This window comes from Lutzomyia longipalpis, chromosome 3 (genome assembly GCF_024334085.1).
Source record: "Lutzomyia longipalpis isolate SR_M1_2022 chromosome 3, ASM2433408v1".
NCBI classification, from domain to species: domain Eukaryota; kingdom Metazoa; phylum Arthropoda; class Insecta; order Diptera; family Psychodidae; genus Lutzomyia; species Lutzomyia longipalpis.
The window spans coordinates 31,118,546-31,137,733 of record NC_074709.1 but is presented as its reverse complement, the minus strand read 5'-3'; the positions used below and the strand labels follow the sequence as shown (position 1 = coordinate 31,137,733).

The window sequence follows — 19,188 nt, the reverse complement described above, 5'->3', positions numbered from 1 at the left end:
AAATATGTTTTTATTAAAGAAAATTTAATGATTTTTTCAAAGAAATTCATTTAAACTCCTTATGCAATGTTTTTTCGCCCTAAAAAGGGCGGGTTTTTGTGCAAAATCATGAAATCCGGAGGATGACATGATTTGAGAGAATTTAGGCCTTCTTGCTCTTCTTGGGCAGGAGAACTTTCTGGATGTTGGATAGAACACCACACTCTGCCCAATTAAATTCAATTCTTTCATTGCGGATGATCAGCTTATTAATTAAATAAAATTAAATGATTATTTTTAAGAAATTCATTAAAACTCTTTATGTCCTGCTTTTGTCGCCCTGAAAAGGGCGGTTTTTTGTGAGAAATCATGAAATGCTGAAGATGACGAAGTCCAGCATGTTTATTCTTCCTTTACAGAAGACATTTACTCCACGAGAGCTCGCAGAGAAATAATTTTTCAGCCACGGCGTCACCTCTATTTATAACATGTTTTTACCCAAAAGTGCCGGGTCGCTTCGATGAAAAGTTACCCGTTCGTTTAGTGGAAATCTCTCTATAAAAAGAAGAAGCAACGAAAAAGAGAATCAGTATCGCGTGCGACTCTGTCGAGTGCACGTCGGTACAATGGGGAGCTTGGCTCCCAAAATGCAAAGAAATGGCTCTTTTCAGAGCCCAAAATTAATTTTTGAAGAGTTTAAATGAATAATTAAATTTTTTTTTTAAATAAAAAAAGAATTTATTTAATTAAAATTTATTAAATTTTTAGTGGTTTTTTTAGAAATCTATTAAAACTCTTTATTTAATGTCTTTTTTTGCCCTGAAAAGGGCATTTTTTGGTACAAAATCATGAAATCCGGAGGATGACATGATTTTAGAGAATTTTTTCAGGCGCCCCTTGCTGAATCCACATACATCGCAGAGGAATTTCTTCTCTTTTGTGTGCACCAGGAATTCACGCAGAAGTTACTCAACTCTCCAGGCTGTTCCATCTGCTTCTTCGTAATCTCCTTCACGTCGTCATTTGCCTTTGTGAGGAGGATTAATTTTGCATGAAACACTTCATTCTTGTTCTGAAGAGATCACTGAGATTAATCAGAGGAGCATCTTGGGCATTTGATGAGAAATTGAGACTTCTATTAACTGCCGGGGTGGAAGTCTCAAAATCCCTCGATCCCCTCATCCTCCTACCCATTGATTCTGTGTGCCTTTGCAGTGCATTGTGTGTTGCCTTCTCATGCTGCAAATCCCCCCTCGGCATGGTCTCAAAATCTCCACTCCTGCCCAGGGATTGAAGATCTCCCATTGAAATGTCACTGAGATTGATTATAGACTTCCCCGATTGCTTTCCAGGTGTTCTCTCAGCTCCGTGATCCTTCAGAAATGAATCAATCTCACGCAGAAAAGACACCGAACCCTCAATTCGTTCACTCAGCTGCTGCCCCACTTGCCAATGTTCAGGATATGCGTACTCCAAGGCTTCCTGCTTTTCCTGGAACTCTGTTTCACAGCTAAAAGGGGAATTCCGGGCAGATTCCTCCGGATCTTGCAGAAGAAAGAAATCAGGTGGAATCAGTTTCAAAAAGCTCCGCTGGAAGCTTTTGGCGCTGTTAGCTGTGAAGAAGTGAAAAAGTGAGAAACATGAAATTACGTTAAAACCTCAATCAAAAAAAAAACGGAAATGAGGAAAAATGTCGTGGTTAATTTTCACAATATTTGGTCATAAAACGTGTAATTAAAACGTGTAAAAATGCTGGACAAAATATCCACAATATTGTCTTTCTTCGAGTGAACTTCATCAAAGAAATTCCATGGAAGTTTTCCCCTTGTTAAAAAGTTGGCGTAGGAGGGTTCCTTTTTTGTGCTCTGCAAGCGTTCGTGCGAGTCAGTTGTTCTGATTCAGCGCTGGTTGCAATTTTTACGTGAAAAACAACCATCTCGCCCAGGAAACATCTCCCAAAGCATGGTAAGTTCCAGCATAATCCCATTTTGTGGTCAATTCGTAGAAATACGCGTGATTTTGTTTGTTTTTCGTGAGAAATGTAAAAAAAATTAGATCGCAACGTGTTTTCCACAGGCTGCTGCAGTTTGCTAAAGATATTGAGGAGAAGCCCCAGGCGGAAGTTGCTTCAGTTCATCGTATATTCGCATCACCCTCACATCCCGGAATGTGCGTTCCCTGGAGAAGGTGTGTGGTGACCTGGTGACTGGGGCGCCAAGAAGCAGAAGCTCCGTGTTGAGGTTAGTTTTTATTGTTGGGAGTTTGTTGGTTTCAGAAAATTCCCTTCTTCCGGGTAAGAATTTTGCATTATTTTTATGTTAAGAACTCTTCTGATGATTTTGGTGTTGTTTGCAGGTCTCGTGTAATCTTCTGCTTAATTCCGGGGGATTGTGGGGGGAGGAGGAATTGCCGGAGTATCGTGTGCTGAGACAATTGCCTTTCTCTGTCCAGAAGAGAAAATAATCCTCGTAACAGAGTCTCGACTCATTCTGCACAGGAGCTCGTCCCAATTTAATAGAAGAGCACCCCCATGTAATTGGGATTCGTGACACAGAATCAGTGCAGGAATTTCAGAGAAGGATCACGGATAGTAAGAGAATTGTTTTCGTGGGAAATGGTGGAATTGCCAGTGAGATTGCCTACGCAGTGAAAGCTGTTACAATTGATTGGGTAGTCAGGGATAATCAATCTCATTTCCTCCACATTCCTTGATCCAGGAGCTGCTGAATTCTTCAAGAAGAATCTGCAGGGAAAAGGCTCCAGTATGGTGAGACGATTACTAATTTTCCTCTTAAGGATCTCTCAAAAATTGATTAAATCGATTAAACTTTGTTCCTTCTTCTCCGCAGGTGAAACGCAGGGAACTAATGGAGCAGCCTTGGGTCCCGATTGGCATTGAATGCCCGATGTTTCCGGAAGTGGACGCAATCTCCCGGATTCCGTCAACATTCACTAACTCTTGAGTGCGACTTTGTCGTTTCAGCAAGTGGTGTCAATCCCAGAATTGATTACACGGTAGATTCACCACTGGAGCGTGCCACAGACGGTGGGATTTCAGTCAATGAACTCATGCGAACATCCCTGGTGGATATTTATGCGGCTGGGGATTGCTGTACGGCCACATGGAAGCCAGCAGGGAATTGGTTTGGCTCCCAAAAAGAGTTAAAATGGCTCTTTTCAGAGCCCACAAAATTAATTTTTTTAAAGAGTTAAAAAATGAATAATTAAAATATTTTTTTAAGTACAAAAGAATTTATTGAATTAAAATTTATTAAATAAAATTTTATGGCTTTTTTTTTCTTTAAAGAAATTCAATAAAACTCTTTATTCAATGTTCTTGTCGCCCTGAAAAGGGCGGTTTTTTGTTCGCAATTGTTGCGCCAGATAGCAATTAATTCAATTTCCTAACTGCGGATGGCCAGCTAATTAATGTCTTTTTTTCGCCCTGAAAAGTGCGTTTTTTTTTTTGTATAAAATCATGAAATCCGGAGGATGACATGATTTTAGAGAATTAAGTTTTTTAAAAATAGTGAAATTCATTGATCAACTCTTTATGGATTTTCTGAGAGCCCTGAAAAGGGCTGTTTTGTTTTGTTTTTCGCTGTATGGGAGAAAATAATGTGGATTTCAATGAAGAATTTTACTTCTTCATTGTGACTGTCTTTTTGGGGTCAGCAGCATTCTTTGGTGTTTTCGGTTTCCCGCTGATTTTGCAGATGGATTTGTTGGTTTGTGCTTTGGCGCTACCTTCTTTGCTTCACCAGCATTTTTCCGTGAAGCAGCGGGGTCTTCTTCTCATCACTTGGCTTCTTTGCCGTCACAGCTTTCTTTGCTGCTGCCGTTGGCTTCTTTAGCAATGCTGGGGCTTTCTTTGCTTTCTTCTCACTTGTTGCAGCTCTCTTCGGGGCACGTGGCTTCTGTTTTGTTGTTTTCTCTTCAGCCTTGGCTGTTATGGCCAATTTGCAGGAGCCAGATGCTCCCTTTCCCTTTGTTTGTACAAGAGCACCCACTTTCGACGGCAGATTTCAAGCATCTGCGGATGAATGGGGCCAGCTTCTCGGCCGACATCTGAAAAATAAAAATATGTTAACTCTACGAGAGCTCGCAGAGAAATGATTTTTCAGTCACGGCGTCACCTCTATTTATAACATGTTTTTACCCAAAAGTTCCGTGTCGCTTCGATGAAAAGTTATCCTGTTTGTTTAGGCTCTAAAATGAGACAAAATGGCCCTTTTCAGAGCCCACAAATTAATTCTTTTATGAGTTTAAATGAATAATTATGTTTTTTAAATATAAAATAATAATTTAAATGATTAAAAACGCCAAATTCATTGAAAAAAATTTAATCGTTTCTTATTTAGAAGAAATTCATGATAACTCCTTATTCAATGTCTTTTTTTGCCCTGAAAAGGGCATTTTTTTGTGCAAAATCATGTAATCCGGAGGATGACGTGGAATTATCCTGGTCTTCTGGTTGTTACGAGCAGCATTTCCCACAAATTCTCGAACTTAAGCAGCCAGATTTTTACCCAAAAGTTCCCGTTCGCTTCGATGAAAAGCAACCTTGTTCGTTTAGGGGAACTTTCTCTATAAAAAGAAGATGCAACGAAAAAGAGATTCAGTATCGCGTGCGACTCTGTCGAGTGCACATCGATGCAATGGGGAGCTTGGCTCCCAAAATGCAAAGAAATGGCTCTTTTCAGAGCCCCCAAAATTAATATTTTAAAGAGTTTATTAAAGAATAATTATTCTTTCTTTTTTTAAATAAAAAAACAATTTATTTAATTAAAATTTATTTAATAAAATTAAATGTTTTTTTTTTGGATAAAAATTCATTAAAACTCTTTATTCAATGTCTTTTTGCCCTGAAAAGGGCATTTTTTGGTACAAAAAATTTTAAGAAATTCACACAAACTCTTTATGTAAGGTTTTTGTCGCACTGAAAAGGGCGTTTTTTTGTACAAAATCATGTAATCCGGAGAATGACATGATTTGGGATAATTTTATGCCTTCTTCTTGCTCTTCTTGGACAGGAGAACTGCCTGAATGTTGGGTAGATCACCACGATGAAAAATTGTTACGCCAAAGAGAAATTAATTCAATTCTCTGCGGATGATCAGCTAATAAAATAAATTAAATAGTTTTTTTTTTTAAGAAATCCAATAAAACTCTTTATACAAGGTTTTTTTCGCCCTGAGAAGAGCGCTTTTCTTGGTGCGAAACCATCAAATCCGGAGGAGCACCAGCACCGGAATTCTCATCATAGTTTCCCATGCGCAGGAAACAATGGATGCGACCCACGGGGAGGTGGAGCCCACCATGGTTTGAGCGTGTCTTTTTCTCCTTATTCCTTTCCGCATTCAAAACATTTTCCTGAAAAAAAAAAACATTTTGTCTTCCTCAACAGAAGACATTCACTCTGCGAGAGCTCGCAGAGAAATGATTTTTCAGTCACGGCGTCACCTCTATTTATAACATGTTTTTACCCAAAAGTTCCGTGTCGCTTCGATGAAAAGTTATCCTGTTCGTTTAGGCTCCAAAATGAGACAAAATGGCCCTTTTCAGAGCCCACAAATTAATTCTTTAATGAGTTTAAATGAATAATTATGTTTTTTAAGTATAAAATAATAATCTAATTGTTTAAAAACGCTAAATTCATTGCAAAAAATTTAATCGTTTCTTATTTAGAAGAAATTCATGATAACTCTTTATTCAATGTCTTTTTTTGCCCAGAAAAGGGCGGTTTTTTGTGCAAAATCATGTAATCCAGAGGATGACGTGGAATTATCCTGATCTTCTGGTTGTCACGAGCAGCATTTCCCACAAATTCTCGAACTTAAGCAGCCAGATTTTTACCCAAAAGTTCCGGGTCGCTTTGATGAAAAGCAACCCTGTTCGTTTAGGGGAAAGTTCTCTATAAAAAGAAGATGCAACGGAAAAGAGAATCAGTATCGCGTGCGACTCTGTCGAGTGCACATCGATACAATGGGGAGCTTGGCTCCCAAAATGCAAAGAAATTGCTCTTTTGAGAGCCCACAAAATTATTTTTTTTAAAGAGAATAAATGGATAATTAAAATATTTTTTTTAAATAAAAAAGAATTAAAACGTCTAATTTATTGGTTTTTTTAAGAAATCCAATAAAACTCTTTATGAAATATTTTGTCGCCCTGAAAAGGGCGGTTTTTTGTGCAAAATCATGAAATCCGGAGGAGCACCAGCACCGGCATTCTCAGCATGGTTTCCCATGCGCAAGAGACGATGGATTACGTCCCACGGGGAGGTGGAGCTCACCATGGTTTGAGCGTGTCTTTTCCTCCTTCATTTCCGCATTCAAACATTTCCCTGAAAAAAAAAAAGTTTTGTCTTCCTCTACAGAAGACATTTACTCCACGAGAGCTCGCAGAGAAATAATTTTTCAGCCACGGCGTCACCTCTATTTATAACATGTTTTTACCCAAAAGTGCCGGGTCGCTTCGATGAAAAGTTACCCGTTCGTTTAGTGGAAATCTCTCTATAAAAAGAAGATGCAACGAAAAAGAGAATCAGTATCGCGTGCGACTCTGTCGAGTGCACGTCGATACAATGGGGAGCTTGGCTCCCAAAATGAATTAAAATGGCTCTTTTCAGAGCCCCTAAAATTAATAATTTAAAGAGTTTAACAAAGAATAATTATTATTTTTTGTTTAATAAAAATATGTTTTTATTAAAGAAAATTTAATGATTTTTTCAAAGAAATTCATTTAAACTCCTTATGCAATGTTTTTTCGCCCTAAAAAGGGCGGGTTTTTGTGCAAAATCATGAAATCCGGAGGATGACATGATTTGAGAGAATTTAGGCCTTCTTGCTCTTCTTGGGCAGGAGAACTTTCTGGATGTTGGATAGAACACCACACTCTGCCCAATTAAATTCAATTCTTTCATTGCGGATGATCAGCTTATTAATTAAATAAAATTAAATGATTATTTTTAAGAAATTCATTAAAACTCTTTATGTCCTGCTTTTGTCGCCCTGAAAAGGGCGGTTTTTTGTGAGAAATCATGAAATGCTGAAGATGACGAAGTCCAGCATGTTTATTCTTCCTTTACAGAAGACATTTACTCCACGAGAGCTCGCAGAGAAATAATTTTTCAGCCACGGCGTCACCTCTATTTATAACATGTTTTTACCCAAAAGTGCCGGGTCGCTTCGATGAAAAGTTACCCGTTCGTTTAGTGGAAATCTCTCTATAAAAAGAAGAAGCAACGAAAAAGAGAATCAGTATCGCGTGCGACTCTGTCGAGTGCACGTCGGTACAATGGGGAGCTTGGCTCCCAAAATGCAAAGAAATGGCTCTTTTCAGAGCCCAAAATTAATTTTTGAAGAGTTTAAATGAATAATTAAATTTTTTTTTTAAATAAAAAAAGAATTTATTTAATTAAAATTTATTAAATTTTTAGTGGTTTTTTTAGAAATCTATTAAAACTCTTTATTTAATGTCTTTTTTTGCCCTGAAAAGGGCATTTTTTGGTACAAAATCATGAAATCCGGAGGATGACATGATTTTAGAGAATTTTTTCAGGCGCCCCTTGCTGAATCCACATACATCGCAGAGGAATTTCTTCTCTTTTGTGTGCACCAGGAATTCACGCAGAAGTTACTCAACTCTCCAGGCTGTTCCATCTGCTTCTTCGTAATCTCCTTCACGTCGTCATTTGCCTTTGTGAGGAGGATTAATTTTGCATGAAACACTTCATTCTTGTTCTGAAGAGATCACTGAGATTAATCAGAGGAGCATCTTGGGCATTTGATGAGAAATTGAGACTTCTATTAACTGCCGGGGTGGAAGTCTCAAAATCCCTCGATCCCCTCATCCTCCTACCCATTGATTCTGTGTGCCTTTGCAGTGCATTGTGTGTTGCCTTCTCATGCTGCAAATCCCCCCTCGGCATGGTCTCAAAATCTCCACTCCTGCCCAGGGATTGAAGATCTCCCATTGAAATGTCACTGAGATTGATTATAGACTTCCCCGATTGCTTTCCAGGTGTTCTCTCAGCTCCGTGATCCTTCAGAAATGAATCAATCTCACGCAGAAAAGACACCGAACCCTCAATTCGTTCACTCAGCTGCTGCCCCACTTGCCAATGTTCAGGATATGCGTACTCCAAGGCTTCCTGCTTTTCCTGGAACTCTGTTTCACAGCTAAAAGGGGAATTCCGGGCAGATTCCTCCGGATCTTGCAGAAGAAAGAAATCAGGTGGAATCAGTTTCAAAAAGCTCCGCTGGAAGCTTTTGGCGCTGTTAGCTGTGAAGAAGTGAAAAAGTGAGAAACATGAAATTACGTTAAAACCTCAATCAAAAAAAAAACGGAAATGAGGAAAAATGTCGTGGTTAATTTTCACAATATTTGGTCATAAAACGTGTAATTAAAACGTGTAAAAATGCTGGACAAAATATCCACAATATTGTCTTTCTTCGAGTGAACTTCATCAAAGAAATTCCATGGAAGTTTTCCCCTTGTTAAAAAGTTGGCGTAGGAGGGTTCCTTTTTTGTGCTCTGCAAGCGTTCGTGCGAGTCAGTTGTTCTGATTCAGCGCTGGTTGCAATTTTTACGTGAAAAACAACCATCTCGCCCAGGAAACATCTCCCAAAGCATGGTAAGTTCCAGCATAATCCCATTTTGTGGTCAATTCGTAGAAATACGCGTGATTTTGTTTGTTTTTCGTGAGAAATGTAAAAAAAATTAGATCGCAACGTGTTTTCCACAGGCTGCTGCAGTTTGCTAAAGATATTGAGGAGAAGCCCCAGGCGGAAGTTGCTTCAGTTCATCGTATATTCGCATCACCCTCACATCCCGGAATGTGCGTTCCCTGGAGAAGGTGTGTGGTGACCTGGTGACTGGGGCGCCAAGAAGCAGAAGCTCCGTGTTGAGGTTAGTTTTTATTGTTGGGAGTTTGTTGGTTTCAGAAAATTCCCTTCTTCCGGGTAAGAATTTTGCATTATTTTTATGTTAAGAACTCTTCTGATGATTTTGGTGTTGTTTGCAGGTCTCGTGTAATCTTCTGCTTAATTCCGGGGGATTGTGGGGGGAGGAGGAATTGCCGGAGTATCGTGTGCTGAGACAATTGCCTTTCTCTGTCCAGAAGAGAAAATAATCCTCGTAACAGAGTCTCGACTCATTCTGCACAGGAGCTCGTCCCAATTTAATAGAAGAGCACCCCCATGTAATTGGGATTCGTGACACAGAATCAGTGCAGGAATTTCAGAGAAGGATCACGGATAGTAAGAGAATTGTTTTCGTGGGAAATGGTGGAATTGCCAGTGAGATTGCCTACGCAGTGAAAGCTGTTACAATTGATTGGGTAGTCAGGGATAATCAATCTCATTTCCTCCACATTCCTTGATCCAGGAGCTGCTGAATTCTTCAAGAAGAATCTGCAGGGAAAAGGCTCCAGTATGGTGAGACGATTACTAATTTTCCTCTTAAGGATCTCTCAAAAATTGATTAAATCGATTAAACTTTGTTCCTTCTTCTCCGCAGGTGAAACGCAGGGAACTAATGGAGCAGCCTTGGGTCCCGATTGGCATTGAATGCCCGATGTTTCCGGAAGTGGACGCAATCTCCCGGATTCCGTCAACATTCACTAACTCTTGAGTGCGACTTTGTCGTTTCAGCAAGTGGTGTCAATCCCAGAATTGATTACACGGTAGATTCACCACTGGAGCGTGCCACAGACGGTGGGATTTCAGTCAATGAACTCATGCGAACATCCCTGGTGGATATTTATGCGGCTGGGGATTGCTGTACGGCCACATGGAAGCCAGCAGGGAATTGGTTTGGCTCCCAAAAAGAGTTAAAATGGCTCTTTTCAGAGCCCACAAAATTAATTTTTTTAAAGAGTTAAAAAATGAATAATTAAAATATTTTTTTAAGTACAAAAGAATTTATTGAATTAAAATTTATTAAATAAAATTTTATGGCTTTTTTTTTCTTTAAAGAAATTCAATAAAACTCTTTATTCAATGTTCTTGTCGCCCTGAAAAGGGCGGTTTTTTGTTCGCAATTGTTGCGCCAGATAGCAATTAATTCAATTTCCTAACTGCGGATGGCCAGCTAATTAATGTCTTTTTTTCGCCCTGAAAAGTGCGTTTTTTTTTTGTATAAAATCATGAAATCCGGAGGATGACATGATTTTAGAGAATTAAGTTTTTTAAAAATAGTGAAATTCATTGATCAACTCTTTATGGATTTTCTGAGAGCCCTGAAAAGGGCTGTTTTGTTTTGTTTTTCGCTGTATGGGAGAAAATAATGTGGATTTCAATGAAGAATTTTACTTCTTCATTGTGACTGTCTTTTTGGGGTCAGCAGCATTCTTTGGTGTTTTCGGTTTCCCGCTGATTTTGCAGATGGATTTGTTGGTTTGTGCTTTGGCGCTACCTTCTTTGCTTCACCAGCATTTTTCCGTGAAGCAGCGGGGTCTTCTTCTCATCACTTGGCTTCTTTGCCGTCACAGCTTTCTTTGCTGCTGCCGTTGGCTTCTTTAGCAATGCTGGGGCTTTCTTTGCTTTCTTCTCACTTGTTGCAGCTCTCTTCGGGGCACGTGGCTTCTGTTTTGTTGTTTTCTCTTCAGCCTTGGCTGTTATGGCCAATTTGCAGGAGCCAGATGCTCCCTTTCCCTTTGTTTGTACAAGAGCACCCACTTTCGACGGCAGATTTCAAGCATCTGCGGATGAATGGGGCCAGCTTCTCGGCCGACATCTGAAAAATAAAAATATGTTAACTCTACGAGAGCTCGCAGAGAAATGATTTTTCAGTCACGGCGTCACCTCTATTTATAACATGTTTTTACCCAAAAGTTCCGTGTCGCTTCGATGAAAAGTTATCCTGTTTGTTTAGGCTCTAAAATGAGACAAAATGGCCCTTTTCAGAGCCCACAAATTAATTCTTTTATGAGTTTAAATGAATAATTATGTTTTTTAAATATAAAATAATAATTTAAATGATTAAAAACGCCAAATTCATTGAAAAAAATTTAATCGTTTCTTATTTAGAAGAAATTCATGATAACTCCTTATTCAATGTCTTTTTTTGCCCTGAAAAGGGCATTTTTTTGTGCAAAATCATGTAATCCGGAGGATGACGTGGAATTATCCTGGTCTTCTGGTTGTTACGAGCAGCATTTCCCACAAATTCTCGAACTTAAGCAGCCAGATTTTTACCCAAAAGTTCCCGTTCGCTTCGATGAAAAGCAACCTTGTTCGTTTAGGGGAACTTTCTCTATAAAAAGAAGATGCAACGAAAAAGAGATTCAGTATCGCGTGCGACTCTGTCGAGTGCACATCGATGCAATGGGGAGCTTGGCTCCCAAAATGCAAAGAAATGGCTCTTTTCAGAGCCCCCAAAATTAATATTTTAAAGAGTTTATTAAAGAATAATTATTCTTTCTTTTTTTAAATAAAAAAACAATTTATTTAATTAAAATTTATTTAATAAAATTAAATGTTTTTTTTTTGGATAAAAATTCATTAAAACTCTTTATTCAATGTCTTTTTGCCCTGAAAAGGGCATTTTTTGGTACAAAAAATTTTAAGAAATTCACACAAACTCTTTATGTAAGGTTTTTGTCGCACTGAAAAGGGCGTTTTTTTGTACAAAATCATGTAATCCGGAGAATGACATGATTTGGGATAATTTTATGCCTTCTTCTTGCTCTTCTTGGACAGGAGAACTGCCTGAATGTTGGGTAGATCACCACGATGAAAAATTGTTACGCCAAAGAGAAATTAATTCAATTCTCTGCGGATGATCAGCTAATAAAATAAATTAAATAGTTTTTTTTTTAAGAAATCCAATAAAACTCTTTATACAAGGTTTTTTTCGCCCTGAGAAGAGCGCTTTTCTTGGTGCGAAACCATCAAATCCGGAGGAGCACCAGCACCGGAATTCTCATCATAGTTTCCCATGCGCAGGAAACAATGGATGCGACCCACGGGGAAGTGGAGCCCACCATGGTTTGAGCGTGTCTTTTTCTTCCTTATTCCTTTGCGCATTCATGCATTTCCCTGAAAAAAAAACATTTTGTCTTCCTCAACAGAAGACATTCACTCTGCGAGAGCTCGCAGAGAAATGATTTTTCAGCCACGGCGTCACCTCTTTTTATAACATGTTTTTACCCAAAAGTTCCGTGTCGCTTCGATGAAAAGTTATCCTGTTTGTTTAGGCTATAAAATGAGACAAAATGGCCCTTTTCAGAGCCCACAAATTAATTCTTTAATGAGTTTAAATGAATAATTATGTTTTTTAAGTATAAAATAATAATCTAATTGATTAAAAACGCCAAATTTATTGAATAAAATTTAATAGTTTCTTATTTAGAAGAAATTCATGATAACTCTTTATTCAATGTCTTTTTTGCCCTGAAAAGGGCATTTTTTTGTGCAAAATCTTGTAATCCGGAGGATGACGTGGAATTATCCTGGTCTTCTGGTTGTCATGAGCAGCATTTCCCACAAATTCTCGAACTTAAGCAGCCAGATTTTTACCCAAAAGTTCCCGTTCGCTTTGATGAAAAGCAACCATGTTCGTTTAGGGGAAAGTTCTCTATAAAAAGAAGATGCAACGAAAAAGAGAATCAGTATCGCGTGTGACTCTGTCGAGTGCACGTCGGTACAATGTGGAGCTTGGCTCCCAAAATGTAAAGAAATGGCTCTTTTCAGAGCCCAAAATTATTTTTTAAAGAGTTTGATAAAGAATAATTATTCTTTTTTTTTTTAAATAAAAAACAATTTATTAAATGAAATTTAATGTTTTTTTTTTGGATAAAAATTCATTAAAACTCTTTATTTAATGTCTTTTTGCCCTGAAAAGGGCATTTTTTGGTACAAAATCATGAAATCCGGAGGATGACATGATTTTAGAGAATTTAGGCCTTCTTTTTGCTCTTCTTGGGCAGGAGAACTGCCTGAATGTTGGGTAGATCACCACGATGAGAAATTGTTACGCCAAAGAGAAATTAATTCAATTCTCTGCGGATGGCCAGCTAATTAATTAAATAAAATTTTATGACTTTTTTATTAAATAAATTCATTTAAACTCTTTATGCTTTATTTTTGTCGCCCTGAAAAGGGCGTTTTTCTTGGTGCGAAACCATCAAATCCGGAGGAGCACCAGCACCGGCATTCCCAGCATAGTTTCCCATGCGCAGGAAACAATGGATGCGACCCACGGGGAAGTGGAGCTCACCATGGATTGAGCGTGTCTTTTCCTCCTTCCTTTGCGCATTCATGCATTTCCCTGAAAAAAAAAAACATTTTGTCTTTCTCAACAGAAGACATTCACTCTGCGAGAGCTCGCAGAGAAATGATTTTTCAGTCACGGCGTCACCTCTATTTATAGCATGCTTTTACCCAAAAGTTCCGTGTCGCTTCGATGAAAAGTTATCCTGTTTGTTTAGGCTCCAAAATGAGACAAAATGGCCCTTTTCAGAGCCCACAAATTAATTCTTTAAAGAATTTAAATGAATAATTATGTTTTTTAAGTATAAAATAATAATCTAATTGTTTAAAATCGCCAAATTTATTGAATAAAATTTAATAGTTTCTTATTTAGAAGAAATTCATGATAACTCTTTATTCAATGTCTTTTTTGCCCTGAAAAGGGCATTTTTTTGTGTAAAATCTTGTAATCCGGAGGATGACGTGGAATTATCCTGGTCTTCTGGTTGTCATGAGCAGCATTTCCCACAAATTCTCGAACTTAAGCAGCCAGATTTTTACCCAAAAGTTCCCGTTCGCTTTGATGAAAAGTAACCCTGTTCGTTTAGGGGAAATCTCTCTATAAAAAGAAGATGTAACGAAAAAGAGAATCAGTATCGCGTGTGACTCTGTTGAGTGCACGTCGATGCAATGGGGAGCTTTGGCTCCAAAAATACAAAGAAATGGCTCTTTTCAGAGCCCACAAATTAAATAATTTAAAGAGTTTAATAAAGAATAATTATTTTTTTAAATAAAAAAGAATTTATTTTATTTCAAATTTATTAAATAGGTACAATTTAATGTTTTTTTTTATAGAAACTCAATGAAACTTCATTTAATGTCTTTTTTTGCCCTGAAAAGGGCATTTTTTGTGCGAAATCATGAAATCCGGAGGATGACACGATTCAGAGAATTTAGCCTTTCTTCTTCATCTTCTTGGGCAGGAGAACTGCCTGAATGTTGGGAAGAACATCACACAATGAGCAATTAAATTAAATTCCTTCATTGCGGATGATCAGCTAATTAATTTAATAAAATTAAATGGATTTTTTTATAAGAAATTCATTTACTCTTTATGCATTGTTTTAGTCGCCCTGAAAAGGGCGTTTTTCTTGGTGCGAAACCATCAAATCCGAAGGAGCACCAGCACCGGCATTCCCAGCATAGTTTCCCATGCGCAGGAAACAATGGATGCGACCCACGGGGAAGTGGAGCTCACCATAGATTGAGCGTGTCTTTTCTTCCTTCCTTTGCGCATTCATGCATTTCCCTGAAAAAAAAAAACATTTTGTCTTCCTCAACAGAAGACATTCACTCTGCGAGAGCTCGCAGAGAAATGATTTTTCAGCCACGGCGTCACCTCTTTTTATAACATGTTTTTACCCAAAAGTTCCGTGTCGCTTCGATGAAAAGTTATCCTGTTTGTTTAGGCTATAAAATGAGACAAAATGGCCCTTTTCAGAGCCCACAAATTAATTCTTTAATGAGTTTAAATGAATAATTATGTTTTTTAAGTATAAAATAATAATCTAATTGATTAAAAACGCCAAATTTATTGAATAAAATTTAATAGTTTCTTATTTAGAAGAAATTCATGATAACTCTTTATTCAATGTCTTTTTTGCCCTGAAAAGGGCATTTTTTTGTGCAAAATCTTGTAATCCGGAGGATGACGTGGAATTATCCTGGTCTTCTGGTTGTCATGAGCAGCATTTCCCACAAATTCTCGAACTTAAGCAGCCAGATTTTTACCCAAAAGTTCCCGTTCGCTTTGATGAAAAGCAACCATGTTCGTTTAGGGGAAAGTTCTCTATAAAAAGAAGATGCAACGAAAAAGAGAATCAGTATCGCGTGTGACTCTGTCGAGTGCACGTCGGTACAATGTGGAGCTTGGCTCCCAAAATGTAAAGAAATGGCTCTTTTCAGAGCCCAAAATTATTTTTTAAAGAGTTTGATAAAGAATAATTATTCTTTTTTTTTTTAAATAAAAAACAATTTATTAAATGAAATTTAATGTTTTTTTTTTGGATAAAAATTCATTAAAACTCTTTATTTAATGTCTTTTTGCCCTGAAAAGGGCATTTTTTGGTACAAATTCATGAAATCCGGAGGATGACATGATTTTAGAGAATTTAGGCCTTCTTTTTGCTCTTCTTGGGCAGGAGAACTGCCTGAATGTTGGGTAGATCACCACGATGAGAAATTGTTACGCCAAAGAGAAATTAATTCAATTCTCTGCGGATGGCCAGCTAATTAATTAAATAAAATTTTATGACTTTTTTATTAAATAAATTCATTTAAACTCTTTATGCTTTATTTTTGTCGCCCTGAAAAGGGCGTTTTTCTTGGTGCGAAACCATCAAATCCGGAGGAGCACCAGCACCGGCATTCCCAGCATAGTTTCCCATGCGCAGGAAACAATGGATGCGACCCACGGGGAAGTGGAGCTCACCATGGATTGAGCGTGTCTTTTCCTCCTTCCTTTGCGCATTCATGCATTTCCCTGAAAAAAAAAAACATTTTGTCTTTCTCAACAGAAGACATTCACTCTGCGAGAGCTCGCAGAGAAATGATTTTTCAGTCACGGCGTCACCTCTATTTATAGCATGCTTTTACCCAAAAGTTCCGTGTCGCTTCGATGAAAAGTTATCCTGTTTGTTTAGGCTCCAAAATGAGACAAAATGGCCCTTTTCAGAGCCCACAAATTAATTCTTTAAAGAATTTAAATGAATAATTATGTTTTTTAAGTATAAAATAATAATCTAATTGTTTAAAATCGCCAAATTTATTGAATAAAATTTAATAGTTTCTTATTTAGAAGAAATTCATGATAACTCTTTATTCAATGTCTTTTTTCGCCCTGAAAAGGGCGGTTTTTTGTGCAAAATCATGTAATCCGGAGGATGACGTGGAATTATCCTGGTCTTCTGGTTGTCACGAGCAGCATTTCCCACAAATTCTCGAACTTAAGCAGCCAGATTTTTACCCAAAAGTTCCCGTTCGCTTTGATGAAAAGTAACCCTGTTCGTTTAGGGGAACTTTCTCTATAAAAGGAAGATGCAACGAAAAAGAGAATCAGTATCGCGTGCGACTCTGTCGAGTGCGCGTCGGTGCAATGGGGAGCTACGGCTCCCAAAATGCAAAGAAATGGCTCTTTTCAGAGCCCCCAGAATAAATAATTTAAAGAGATTATAAAGAATAATTTTTTTTAAATAAAAAATTTTTACAATTAAAATTTATTAAATAATATTTAAGGTTTTTTTTTGGATAAAAATTCATTAAAACTCTTTATTTAATGTCTTTTTGCCCTGAAAAGGGCATTTTTTGGTACAAAATCATGAAATCCGGAGGATGACATGATTTTAGAGAATTTTTTTCAGTGCCCCGTGCTAAATCCACATACATCGCAGAAGAATTTCTTCTTTTTTGTGTGCACCAGGAATTCACGCAGAGAAAATTTCAGGGCACGAGCTGTGTTGTCAGGAGTGGGATTCAAGAGGATTTCAAGGGCTTTCTACCACTGCCTGTACCTCCATGACGCCATGCAGACGCTGTCTGTGCAATGTCCATACGACGACTCTCATGCTAACCCAGCTTCTCACGCAGCTCTTCGATGGTTTTTGTGGCCACAACTAGCTGCAGGTGACTAAGAGAGAGCTCCTCGGAATGCTTCTCACTGAGCAGGGCGATCTCCTTTTCCTGCAAGAAGATTTCCCTTGATTTCTCTAAAGTTTTGTTTCTCTGTAAAGAAACATGTTGCCTCTACGAGATCTCGCAAAGAACTGATTTTTCAGCCACGGCGTCACCTCTATTTATAGCATGCTTTTACCTAAAAGTTCCGGGTCGCTTCGATGAAAAGTTACTCGTTCGTTTAGGGGAACTTTCTCTATAAATAGAAGAAGCAACGGAAAAGAGAATCAGTATCGCGTGCGACTCTTTTGAGTGCACGTCGGTACAATGGGGAGCTTGGCACCCAAAGTGAGTTAAAATGGTTCTTTTCAGAGCCCCCAAAATTAATATTTTAAAGAGTTTAATAAAGAATAATTTTTTTTAAATAAAAAAGAATTTATTTTAATTGAAATTTATTAAACAAAATTTTATAGGATTTTTTAAAGAAACTCAAGATAAACTCTTTACTTAATACTTTTGTCGCCCTGAAAAGGGCATTTTTTGTGCGAAATCATGAAATCCGGAGGATGACATGATTCAGAGAATTTAGCCTTTCTTCTTCATCTTCTTGGGCAGGAGAACTGCCTGAATGTTGGGAAGAACATCACACAATGAGCAATTAAATTAAATTCCTTCATTGCGGATGATCAGTTAATTAATTTAATAAAATTAAATGGATTTTTTTTTTAAGAAATTCATTTAAACTCTTTATGCATTGTTTTAGTCGCCCTGAAAAGGGCGGTTTTTTTGTGCATCATGAAATCCGGAGGAGCACCAGCACCGGCAATCTCAGCATAATTTCCCATGCGCAAGAGACGATGGATGCGTCCCACGGGGAAGTGGAGCTCACCAAAATGTTGTCTTCCTCCACGGAAGACATAAACTCTGCGAGAGCTGGCAGAGAACTAATTTTTGTCCTCGATTCGCCACCCCACATCAACTTCCCACCCACTTATTGGAACCGTCTTTTTGTCAAAATTCAACTCGATTTTCGTCGCCACATTACTTTTCACACCCACTTATTGGAACCGTCCTTCTAAAGATTTATGTTCTCATAGAAATGGCTCTTTTCAGAGCCCACAAAATTAATTCTTAAGAGAATTTAAATGAATAATTATTTTTTAAATAAACATAATAATTTTATTAAAATGTTTAATTTATTAAAGAAAATTTAATGTTTTTTTTTTTTAAGAAACTCAATAAAACTCTTTATGCAAGGTTTTTGTCGCCCTAAAAAGGGCGGTTTTTTGTGCGAAATGTGCGAAATCATGAAATCTAGAGGATGACAATTATTTGAGAGAATTTTAGGCCTTCTTCTTGCTTTTCTTGGGCAGGAGAACTGCCTGAATGTTGGGTAGAACACCACACAAGGAGCAATTGTTGCGTCAGAGAGCAATTAATTCAATTCTTTGATTGCGGATGACCAGCTGGAGAAGACACTAATCTGCCAAATTCAGAGTCTATTTTAGTGAATATTTCCACATTTTTGGAAAGATGCAGCACTCGTACAATAAACTACATTGTAATACAAAAACTGTAAAGAAAAATAAAAAGAAAAACTGCGTGATTGAAAAAAGCATTATATTCTCATTTATATTCTCTTGATTTCTCGCCAAGCTAACTATAGTTTCAAAAACTCCGCTGGAAGTTTTTATCGCTGTTTGTGGAAAAGAGGTGAAACGCCCATCATAGTTTGAATCATTTGAATCAATTTTCTATAAACTTCTATTTAATTTTCGGGGCACTCCATCGCGCATTTATTGCAATGATGAGGTAATTTTCTAAAGAAAAATCGTAATATGGCTTCCACGCATTAATAACATAAATTACGGGATAGTTTTCGCAAGAAATTACATAATAAGGTTCTATTTTAGCGATCCTGAAATCCAATCAATGGTGTGAATTCCCAAAGGCAACCTAGGAGCAATTTTTCTCTCACAGAAGTTTCTCAAAATCTTTAATTTTTGTATGTTGCATTGCTTTTTCTTGAGCACAGAGAGTATTGACGTGTGCTGTGAGATGTGAAAGCAATATGTTAAACTGAAATCCTCAAGACAGTGTTGATTGTAGGTGACAAAAACTGAGATCATCTTCAATAGACGAAGGAGCTGATTAAAAGAAGTCTCGAGAGAGAAAGATGACGATGGCAAATGTCCTGCAAAGATCACAAAATTCATACCATCCATTCATTAGTAGAGTAGAGACCATCCAGTTGGATCCCTCAGAGATTGAAGGAATGTTCCATTCTTTTTTTTTCTTCCTTATCTTGGATTATTCATCATACAAAATATTAAATGAAATAAAAAAC

General features: G+C 37.6%; 1 protein-coding gene and 1 long non-coding RNA gene across 2 annotated transcripts; one reads left to right on the top strand and one right to left on the bottom strand.

Moving 5' to 3' along the window:
- The first annotated feature begins 1,703 nt into the window (after positions 1-1,703).
- Positions 1,704-3,260, top strand: LOC129794250 (uncharacterized). Its single transcript, XR_008751010.1, has 4 exons — positions 1,704-1,944; positions 2,056-2,219; positions 2,335-2,746; positions 2,829-3,260. It is a non-coding gene; the product is annotated as an uncharacterized LOC129794250 (long non-coding RNA).
- A 6,597-nt stretch (positions 3,261-9,857) lies between these two features.
- On the bottom strand, positions 9,858-17,760 carry LOC129793054 (uncharacterized). The gene is given in 5 exon segments (XM_055832601.1): positions 9,858-10,655; positions 10,657-10,716; positions 15,569-15,714; positions 16,802-16,910; positions 17,731-17,760. Coding segments are annotated over 5 exon segments (609 nt in total). The 3' UTR covers positions 9,858-10,391.
- Between the last annotated feature and the right edge of the window lie 1,428 nt (positions 17,761-19,188).